Source organism: Propithecus coquereli, unplaced genomic scaffold (genome assembly GCF_000956105.1).
Source record: "Propithecus coquereli isolate 6110/MARCELLA unplaced genomic scaffold, Pcoq_1.0 Scaffold556, whole genome shotgun sequence".
Taxonomy (NCBI): Eukaryota; Metazoa; Chordata; class Mammalia; order Primates; family Indriidae; genus Propithecus; species Propithecus coquereli.
Window position 1 is genome coordinate 100,064 of NW_012151463.1, and position 11,347 is coordinate 111,410.

Genomic DNA, 11,347 nt, shown 5'->3' on the forward strand with positions numbered 1-11,347 from the left:
AAAGCACAGGGCTTTACTTCCCACAGTTGTGGAGGCTGAGAAGCCCAAGGTCAAGGGGCCGTGTCTGGTGAGGGCCTTCTCGAAGCATCATCCACAGCGGAAGGTGGGAGGGCAAGAGGGCGCACACCAGGGAGAGGGCGTGGGGTGAAACTCATCTGTTTACAGGAACCCACACCTGCGGTAACCGACCTGCTGTCACGGTAGCGGCATTCACCGTTCCTGAGGGCAGAGCGCTCCCGACCTCATCAGCCCCTAACGGTTTCACCTTCAACACCGGTGCCTTGGGAAGGAAGTTTCCAACATGGGGACTTTGGGGACACATTGAAACCACAGCTGTCTGTGTCCGTGTCTGCATTTATGTATCTACAGACGGCCCCCACCTTACAGTGGTTTCACCAGCAATTTCCAACTTTACAATGGTGGGAAAGTGACGTGCATTCAGCAGACGTCGTCCTTTGTGTACTCACACAACCGTTCTTGCACTTTCAGTCAAGTATTCAATAAATTGCATGGGATAGTCAACACTTTATTATAAAATAGGCTTTGCATTGGATGATTTTGCCCAAGTGTAGGCTAATGTAAGTGTTCTAAGTACGTTTAAGGTAGGCTAGGCTAAGCTATGATGTTTGGTAGGTTATGTGTATTACATGCATTTCGACTTATAATATTTTCAATTCATGATGGGTTTATTAGGACTTAAGCCCATCATAAGTGCAGGAGCATCTGTATTTACCTATAGCTGTATCTATATTTATATTTTTGCATCTATATCTCTGTATCTGTAACTGTATATGTATCTATGTATCTGTGTCTATGTATCTGTATCTGTCTATAATTGTATCCATGTATGTGTGTCTGTATCTCTGTATTTGTAACTGTATCTGTATCTGTCTATATTTGTATCCATGTATCTGTGTCTTTGTATCTGTCTGTGTCTGTATCTCTGCATTTGTAACTGTATCTGTATCTGTCTATATTTGTATCCATTTATCTGTGTCTATGTATCTGCCTGCATCTGTATCTCTGTATTTGTAACTCTGTTTCTGTCTCTATGTGGGGACGGAGCCAACCTGGCTTCTCACAGGAAACAAGGATTTCAGTTTTTCCCCAGACCTGGAGGCACTCTCCTCTCCTCAGTGGGGCCAGCGCAGAACAAGCCACTTTGAGGGCACAGACTAAGGTGCCCTTCACATCTATGGAGTCCCCTGCTCTGGGTGGGGGGTGTCCAGGCTCTGTGGCTACTGTGAAATCAGGTGCCATGGGCTGTGTCCCCTCCAAAATTCGTATGTTGAAGTCCTAACCCCCTGTACCTCAAAACTGGACTATATTTGGAGACAGGCTCTTTAAAAAAGTTAAAATGCGGGCATTAGGGTGGGCTCTAATCCCCCATGACTGGTTTCCTCGTTAGAAGAGATCAGGACACAGCCACACAGGAAGGGACAACTACTCAAGGACACAAGGAGAAAACAGCCACAAGAGAGGCCTCAGAAGAAACCAACACTGCTGAGACCTCGATCTTGGACTTTTGGCTTCCAAAACTTTGAGAAAACAAATTTCCTTTGTTTAAGCCACCTAGTCTGTGGCACTTTGTCATGGCAGCCCTAGTATGCCACGGCACCAGGGAACACAGCAAGGAACTGCTGGGCCCATGGGCACATTTGAATTAAGTGTCACTGGAATCCCCCAATCAATGAAAACCCAATTCCCTGCATTACGGAGGACAATCTGGGAAGGCGCAGTGGGCCACGTGTGCGTCTGGCAGCAAGATGACGGGAGAGGTGTCACCAGAAGGGATTCGGTTCTGCCCTCTTCTCCCGAGCACCAGGCCCAGCAGGTGCCATAGCGACCCTTCACTGTCCCCAAATTCCTGCCCCTTCAGGACAAACTTCCCCAGGACACAGGGAAACCACATGTCTCAACAGAAATGTACAGCTTTCCCCAGTGTTTTGCTTTAACATTATGCTAGCAATAGATGGGTGTTTCTAAATGCAAGTAATCTTGAATCACCACTCCCCATCCCAAATCTCCCCTTAGGGAGCCATCGTTGGGCAGGCATCTGCCCAGACCTTTCCTTATCCACTCACACGCTCACGTGAACGTGCAGCGCATGGAGCTTTTAGCCTCTTACACAAATGGGGTCACGAGACACTGGTTATCTGGCAGCTCGCTTCTTATTTGGAAACGAGGCCAAGGACTGTGGTTAAATGGGGACGTGACTCAAGGCGGCACGGACCATGTGATCCTCTGAACAGGGGAAAGAGGGAAAAGGCACAAGACCCATCCCCCACCCACGCCTGTGTGACGCAGGGCACGTGGGGGAGGCACAAGGTTGACAGGACCCTCCACGGCGCCCATGGACCAGGCCCCACAATCGCGGCACCATCCAGCCCAGCGTGGAGCCTCAAAGCAGCCGCAGACAATGTGTAAATCAGGGGACATGGCCGTTGCCGAAAAAACTCCATCTGCAGAAGCAGACACTGGGCCGCACTGGCCGCAGCCCGCTGACCCCTGCGCTGGGCCACGGAATCACTTCAGGCTGCGCTCAGCCCCTTTTAGCTCAGGCCTCCCTGCCAATCCCAATCCCCACCGATGTCCGGGGGTGGGGAGCGCCCAGGCCCTGAGGCTGTGCATGTGAGCATCACCCAGGAGGCTGCAGGGCCCTGAAGCCCAGGTCCAGAGAACCCAAACCTCTGGAGGGGGAGTGCAGGCAGGAAGGACTGACAGGGAGTGGACTGGGGGTAACCAGCTGCCCCCCAGGAATGACAGCACGGCTCTAGCAAGCCTGCGACCTGGGAGCTGGTGCTGCAACCCACGCCCTGAGGGATGGGAGAGCAGGATCCCGGCTGAACAGCCTCAGAACCTCAGCCTTCACTGACAAAGGTCACACGTAAAACTCAGATCCCGGAAACGTCTGGGACAGGCCGACTCTGCCAGGCCCTGCAGTCCTGGAGGGTTTGAGTCAGCAAGAGAACATGGAACATCATACTTAACACAGCTATTTCTCCTCTCACCCTTTGCCACTAAATTGCCCTTTAAGCCCCATCCCAGGTGGCTGTGCTCTGACCAGCGTTCACAACACGGGGGACTGAAGTCTGTTCCAAACACATTTCTACAAATTGTCCTTCTAGACCCCAGAGGAGGAGAGAGCAGACTTCTTACTGGAGCCTCCGTCATTCATTACAAGTCTGTAAAGGGACTGCAGACGGCCCCACCCAGGCCTGGGGACAGCAGTGCAGCCCTGGGCTTGAGAGGCTGCACAGCCCATCGCAAGGTGCCACATCCATGGGGAGAGCAACCGGCAGAAAGACACGTCAGCTGTGCTCAGAGCCTCTGCAAGATGCAGGGACCCAGCGCCCTCATGCAGGGAGAGCCCACCATGGCAGGGGTGGCCACCTGGGTGCCCTGGTGCAGGGAGAACCCACCACGGCAGGGGCCCAGGGAGCTGGTCCTGGCGGGGCTTGGCCCCCACCACGCGGGGCAGGACCCTCCAGCAGGAAACCCAGGCCAGGCCTAGCAGCCATGCTCATGACCACAGCGGCCCTTGATGTCTTCCCCTGGGCACACCCCTCCTCCGGCGTCAGCACCCATCTCCCAGGGAATCCCCTCCCCACTCTCCTTCCATGGGACCTGGGGGAGGGTTGATCCCCCAACTCTGCCCCAGGATTAGAGCTGTGACCTATGCCTGACCAATCAGAGCATTCCTCTCCTCTGGCCACAGTGAGGGCTGGCCAATCACAGCAGTCCTCTCCTCTGGCCACAGTGAGGGCTGGCCAGTCACAGTATTCCTCTCTTCTGGCCATAGTGAGGGCTGGCCAATGAGAGCATTCTTCTCCTCTGGTCACAGTGAGGGCTGGCCAATCACAGCCCTCCTCTGGCTCAGCAGGGGCCCATGATGGACAGATCTCAGGCTCATCAGAAGTGGCGAAACTCAACCCCAAGCCTTGTGGGAATGTGGGACAACAGCAATGTCCCCACAGCAGTCGATGCCAGATTCCTGCGGGAACCCAGAGCCTCCCAGCAGCCTTGGGCACCTGTCTGGGCAGGAGGACTCGGGGCAGCAGAGCCGCCAGGTCTGCACTCTGAGCCAGGCTTTCCGCAGCTGCACCCGGGACCCGAGCTGTCACCTGCACCCCACACCCTGTCACCTGCACCCCACTCTCTGTCACCTACACCCCACACCTGAGCCGTCCTGTGGCTCCCAGGGGGCGACTGCTGACACCGCTCCTGCAGCCACGATCCTGGTGCTCCGGAGCACGGGGAGAGCTGCGTGGAGACGGCCGCAGGGAGCCGGGAGGGCGCAGAACCAGGCAGGGCACCTGCGGCCTCAGCAGGGACAACGTCACCAAGTCTTCCCAATTCATTCAGGGAGGTGAGACTGAGCCACTATCCCACGAGAAACTGTGGCAAGTGACACTGCACCCTGGGGGGACATGTCCCCGGGGAGTCCATCCACCCTCCCCCCCCCAGCCCAGCTCTGCACCCACATGGGCAGGGGACCTACCACGATGACCGACAGGGCAGGGGCGACGAAGGCCCAGATGGCGCCACTCCGCAGGGACAGCCAGCAGCTGGGGAGGGAAGCAGAGCCGTTACTCCAGCCACCTCGGGCCACCTGCCCCCGGCAGCCGGGGCCACCTTCATCCAAAGCAGTTGCTAAGACGGTGTCTTTCCCAGTGACAGGGTCCACCTGGGGCACGACCACAATGACATTCTTAATCCCAACAAATCTTTTTTATCCATGATGATCTCATGGCATGTTCTTGGAAAGGATTTTCCAGGTCTGCGGACTGGGTCAGCAGCCCCTGGAGAGTCTAGCCAAAACCCGAAGTAGATTTTAATTTCATTATGAAAAATGAATAAGCCTCTGCCAGCTTCCTCGCAGAGCATTTCAAACATGACCTAATAAGCGCCTTCCATGGAGGATTAGAGCGCCGACGGGTCGCCACGTGGCACAGCACCCAGCCGCTTCCATCTGCCCAGGACGCCTGTCGGCTCCACTCCCGGCGGCCCCACTGAGAGAACAGCTGCGGAGGATCCCGGGGACCGCTCTGACGTCCTGGGTCGAGGGTCCAGCTTGAGGACTCAGGCGGGAAAGCAGGTCCTTTGCAATCCATCCCTTTCCAGCGCCCAGGGCGCTATCAAGAGCTAAGACTCCCTGGGGCATCTCATCTTCTCTGCTGCTGGGACACTAAGCGCTTCCTGGGGCATCTGGGTGCCGTTAGGCGGATCTGGGCAGGAGCCTGACCCCATCCTCACGAGCACAGATGTGACGTCTCCGCCCGTAGCTCACTCACTCAGTGACCGTTTACTGAGCAGCGTGCCTGCCCTGCGTCACATCAACCCCCACATGTTGCATCACCCAGCGTCACCCTAGGGTGCCCCTCTGGCCGTGCTGTGATCACCCCCACCCTGCAGAGGAGGAGTCCGAGGCCCAGGAAGCTCAGGTGACCTTGGAGCTCTCTCGCGGGCACACTGGCTGCCTTTCTGCCCCATTCCTCCCGACACCTCCTGGACCAGGAGACGTGGAATGCCCGAGACAGGTGACAGCACTGCGAGAGGCTCGTTCGTGTCTGGACACCCAGAGCAGGGAGAGGAGAGACCTCTCGCCTGCAGATGCAGTGCATAGGGGAAGACGCACAGCAGGTCTCAGTGTGCCTCTGCACAGGCGCAGCTCTGCCCGGGCTCTCCAAAGTGTGATGATTCTGCAGAGACGGGCTGTGTTTTCCAACGCTTCATGCAGGACTCTGAGTCGACGAGGAGCTTCTGACAGACGCTTGTCCTGCTCAGACACTCCGTGAGCTTCCCAAGCCCCGGCTGGCGCTGCCCGGCTCTGGGCAGTGAGTGGGGGAGGCGGGTCCTCTGGTCGTGGCCTGCGGGTCCTCTGGTCGCGGCCTGCGGCTCAGTGCGGTGGGTGCGCCCAGCACCCGCCAGCGCCAGACGGGATAAAACTGAACAACTGCCATGGAGATCATTCAAGAAGAACATTCTTCTTCTAATTAATGCCTCAAGTTCTAAAAGCTTCCAGGATTGAAGGAACGGGCCAGAACAATGGTCTGCTTAATCATTCTTATTTCAGAATGCACACAGACAATGCTTTCTCTAAGTGCTTCCTCTTCACCGAATTGTTGCATGAAAACAGAAAAGCTAGATTCCTCCGGTTTCACGACTCATCTGTAATATTATCTCACCCTGAAGCTGTGAGAACATCTGACTCTTCTTTCTCTCCCAAAGTACTCTCAGTAGTGTTTCTCTTTCATGTTTTCACTCAGTGGTACCTCAGCTCGGCTGAAACAGGCACCGGCTTCCTAAAGACATTTGAGCTGAAGCCTTTTTTCTTTAAGCAAAGGAAAAGATTTCTAGAACCGGAACACAGGACCTGGTCCCACGCGCCATCCCATCCTCCTTCTGGTCCAACCGTGGGCCCATCGGCTGCATTTCAGTGGAGCCTGTGACCTGGGACACCAAGTCCCCACCCCAGGACTCCAGCGTGGGAACCTCCAGCCCCGCTTGCCTGGTGCACATGAGACCACGTTTCTCCAAACACGCATGTGCTCACTCCGCTGCAGCTTACTGGGCACGTACCATGGACTAAGCATGTCCTGACTGCCCTAAGAAAGGCTACAGGTCACACGTGGGCTCCACGGACGGCCGGAACTGTGCCGGGGAAGACCGCACGGATGGGAAAATCCAACCAGAAACTCCTACCGGCCCCCCACCGCCCTGGCGCCCTCGTCACTAGCTCCAAGGCTGGAGACGCCCAGAGCAGAGCTGGCTGCTTCTCACCCCGTCTGGCCCTCACCCTCCTACCGCCAGGCCTGGGGGAGCCCTTCCTGTGCCCAGGAGCACGTGGGGAGACAGGGAGCGAGGTGCGGGGTCCCCGCAGGGACCCTTCCCCAGGGCAGGCCTGCCGCGGAAGGCAACCCTTCACTTACTTGTCACTTGTGCCGTAGCTGTCCATGGCAGATGACACTGAAACGACACAGATCAGGAGAGGGAGACCTGCGGAAGAGCAGGGAGCACCACGTGAGCCCCCGTTTCCCTTCACTCACTGGCTCACTCACTCGCGCTGCACCGATACGCGCAGAGAGCTACGCCTCGAGTGTGGGGGCTCGGGACGGCCCCTCCCCAGAGAAGTCACAGTCTGAACAAAGGGATGACGCACGTTCGCACACCCCCCCCGCCCACTCACACCCACACTGGCTCACACGCTAGACCAGCAAGCGCAGGAGTCTCGCCAGAGCGGATGACGCGGGCGAGACGCAGTGCTGCGGCGCCAGAGCAGGGAAGCTCGGCTTGGGCCGTCCGGAACCTGGTTCTCGACCAGGGCCGAGGCCGGCCCGCGGGAGACAAAGTCATTCTGGGTTGTCATGCGGGGCGGTGTCTGGTGGGGAGCGCCCAGGGATCCTGCTGCTCACCCTGCAATGCCAGGACAGCCCCGCAAGTCACCCGGCCCACGCAAGTGTCAGCGGTCTTGGTTGAGACGCCTGCTCCGGGGTGGCAGGGCAGGTGGCAGCAGGCACAGGGCCAGCGCCGTCTTCACCCACGGACGCCTCCCCGAGGGTGCCTACGAGGACACCGCATTTCTTGGCCCGTGGGATGGAAGGTGGGGAACGGAGATGCACTAAGGACGGGTGGCCCCTGGGAAGGTCGGCGGCTGAGGTCACAGCCTGTGGGAGATGCTGTCCTGGAAGAGGAGGAGGAGGCAGGACCCTCCTGCCACCTGCCTGGGCGCCTCCGGGCCACGGCTCGCCTGCGCCCTCTGGGGGCAGAATTGGCTCCACGCCTCCCCCTCTGAAAACCAGAGTTTGTTTTTGTTTTTTAATTAATCCCCCTGAAAAAGTGTCACCCTGGACAGGCCTGTCTCTGGAGCCCTTTGTTTTAAATGTCAAAATAGTTTAAATGCATTACAGAATGTCTGGCAATAAAGTCACCCGTGGAGGAGACGAGGTAGCCTCCGGGGAGGGGAGGACAGTCCGGGAGTCGGGGGGACGACCTCTCACTGTGCCCCCCGGTTTCCCGTGTGCCGGCCGCTGTTGCCAGGACTCTTGGGGCCACGAGGCTCGCTCTGGACAGGGAGCCGGGCCGAGCGCTGGTCTCCGGCGTGGTGTCCGCCCTGTCTCCTCCCCTCACACGGCAACTGGCAGTGGCAAGAGGGGGTGACTTCTCTGTCACCCACCCCTGACCCACGGAGGACACAGAGTGTCTACAGGAAACGGTCGCGTGTCATTTAAAACCGACGGGTGGGGGAAGCCATTGTCGCAGCAGCTCACGGCCTGCCCTGACGGACGGACGGACGCGGCGCCCACGGCCGCCACTCTGCGGCCTCAGGGAAAGCCGGGCCTGGGGCCGACTACCAGCAAGGTTTACCCCCAGATGGGTGGGGGCTGACAAACGATATCGGTTTGCAATGGAGAAAAATAAAACAGGTTACTTTCTGTCCCTTCTGAGCTTGAGATCAGATCCGCATCGGCTGCCTCGACTGTAAACTCTCAAGTGCTCGTCGCTCTCCTCTCTGGCCGCCTGTGGGAGATTGTGTGTCCTCAGCTCCGCCCCCCTCGCGATTCCCAGTACAGGGCCCGGCGCCGACAAAACCCCGCCGGGAGCTGCTGACTCGACAGCCCCAGCACCAACCTCGCTTCAGGGCGCAGCCTCCAGATGGTGCTGGAAGGCTGGGGTGAGGCCAGGGTGAGGTCTGCAGGGAGAAGCTGCTCCCCCAGGGCCCTCCCGCAGCGACCCCACTGCTCTGGGCGACCTCTCGCTGGGGAATTCATAGCCGGAGGCCGAGAGTGCTTAGGCGGCAGCCAGCCCAGCCCAGTCGGAATGAGGGAGGCCGTTCCTGGCCCCTGATGAGATTAACTGGGGGGAGTTGACGGGAAGACGGATGGAGGAGAGACAGAGCCGGCCCCGCGCCTGATTTGCAGAGAGCCGGTGCCAGGGGCCGAGGGCCCGGAGTCCATCAGAAACCATGCAGTTCCGGCCACTGCTGTCAGGGAGCAACATAAACTCAGGTGCCCGGAGTCTATGTAAAAATCCCTCAATTTTTAAATATTGGCAAATAATTTTTTTCTCCGACATTGTGCAGATCAACTAAAACATCCTTCCAGGCTGGACTGGGTTGGCCTGGATTCTCTCTGACACACACTCTCAGGCCCCAGGCCCACCTCACGGGCGGCATAGACGACCCCACGCACTAGGTTCCTCCCACGGTAGCGGCAAACCACAAACACTTGTCATTCATTCCGCCTGTCTTTGCTGTGCCTACGGGGTGTGTGTGTGTGTGTGTGTGTGTGTGTGTATACCTCTAAATCACATGACCGTATCCACAAAGCAGTAGTAGACTACAGGTGGCCGGCCACACGGCGCCCTCTGAACTTTACTAATGACGTCAGAAATCACGGGAAGGAGGCGTGTTCCTCACTGGGGGAGTCAGGATGGCGGGAGGGGCAGGTCACGCTGGAGCTGGGCCACTCAGGGAGGCCGGAGAGGAGAGGACATTCGTAGCAGGACCCCTGCCTCAACGGCATCCACGGGACGGTCCAGGCTGAGCAGCGAGGCTGCGTGTAGGACATCCACGTGGCCCTGGGGCTCCCCCTGCGTGGCCAGCGGCAGTTTGGAGGTGGCTGCCGAGTCCCCCCTTCAGTGTCCCCAGGGAAGCCGCGTGGGTTGCATAAATTACCTCCACCTCATCCCCAGATAAATTACACTCTCCAACTCAGAGCACAAAATAAACATGTTTTTCTACTTCTTGCATAATGAGGACTGTGAAAATTGAACCTATTTGGAGAAAACCAGAAACGAGTCGCAGGTCCCTCGTGCCCGATCGGTGGTTTGTAACAGATGCAGGAATGCCAGGTGCCAGCGCTCAGCGGCGCCCTGGCGGGGAGCAGGGCCTCGGTGCCCGCCGGGACGCCCCCGGACAGGCAGGAGCGAACTCAACAACCAGCCCCATCCGTGGGGAGCTGAGGCCCAGATGACGCGTGAGTCACTCCACAGACCCACGCCCCCGTGAGACTACAACGACAACTGATAAAGATGAGTTTAAAAAACACAGTCATTTAAAGTCTCTGCAGATTTTCCTAAGGGCATACAGAAAAATTTTAAAATTTTACTCAAGAAAATCTACGAAATCTTGGTAAGAAGAGTGAGAGTTAAAACTTGGGCCCTTGAGTGAAGGCAGCCTCCCCACCCGGCTCCAGCAAGGAAGGCTCTGCTCTGAGTCGGCTGGGGGAGTTCTCCTCCCCTCAGGCTCCCAGTGTCTCCCGGGGGTGGGGGCAGGCCGCCTGCATTTCTCATGCACCCCCCAATTCCATGTCGCAGAGGCTCTACTCCAGGGAGAAGCAGCCAGCAGGCTGGGGTCCTCCTCCTCCACCAGCCCAGCACACAGTGTGTGGGGCCCGTCCTAGGGCCTCACAGGGCAGAGGGTCTACGCTGGGAGACACAAGCTCTGAGGACTAGAAGCTGCTTCCCCCATCCAGTGCCCTGTGCAAGGAGAAGACACGTCACTTCACGAGAAATGGGCCACTGTCCCTGCTCCCAGCTCCGGAGCAGCACCTCAGGAACCGTTCCCGGGGAAAGACGCATGTCATCGGAATAGAGAACTCCAAAGTGTCCCCCAGGGGAACTGAATTTATTTGACTTGGAGCGTGGGGAAGTTTAAGCCTAAGGGAGGAAGGCAGCCCGAGCAGTAAGCGAAGAAGAGGAGCTGGCAGCTCCATGAGAACTCTGAGCTCAACCACATTCTGGGGAGTCCGCCAGAGAGCTCCAGGGAAGAGACAGGTAAGAAGGGTCTTCCTGGGGCCGGAACAAACCTCCAATATTGGCCTCAAAATGCCCTTGCAAAGGGCTTGGATTTAAGTAGATCAAACTGCGGAGCAGCATGTGCCGCAGGCTGTTGTTGGAACCGATAGAACAATCAGCGGGCGATAGTGGAACCTGACAGATGGCGCGATGCAGATGGCCGCGGAGAGACAGTCGAGCCCTGCGGAAATGTCCCGCGTGACTGCGCACGTGCCCACGGCTGTGCCCTCGGGAGTGACACCGGAGACCTCGCACTGGGAGGTAAACAGACTTTGATAACTGGTCCAGCCACGTCTCTAAACAGGCACACAAGCATCATCAACAAGCAGCCATGGGAGGAGGGCTGAGGACCCAGAGTTGCTACAATACATTCTCTAAAATGGCAAGTCTTCAACAAAAAAATTATGAGACATACAAGGAAACCAGAAAGTGTGACCCATACACAGGAGGGGAAAAAAGTAAGCAACTGAAACTGCCTGTGAGAAGGCCCAGATGTCATATTTAACAGAAAAAGTCTTCAAGGCAGTCATTATAAATATGTTCAAAGAAC

At 57.4% G+C, this 11,347-nt stretch overlaps 1 protein-coding gene across 1 annotated transcript in view; it reads right to left on the reverse strand.

Moving 5' to 3' along the window:
• The window catches only part of ADGRD1 (adhesion G protein-coupled receptor D1), a 99,445-nt gene that overhangs the window by 12,901 nt on the left and 75,197 nt on the right, over positions 1 to 11,347 (reverse strand). The window contains exons 18-19 of the mRNA XM_012657647.1: positions 6,933 to 6,999; positions 4,502 to 4,568 (exon numbers count right to left, since the gene is read on the reverse strand). Of these exons, the coding sequence (XP_012513101.1) occupies positions 4,502 to 4,568; positions 6,933 to 6,999 (134 nt within the window). The remainder of the gene's footprint in view (positions 1 to 4,501; positions 4,569 to 6,932; positions 7,000 to 11,347) is intronic.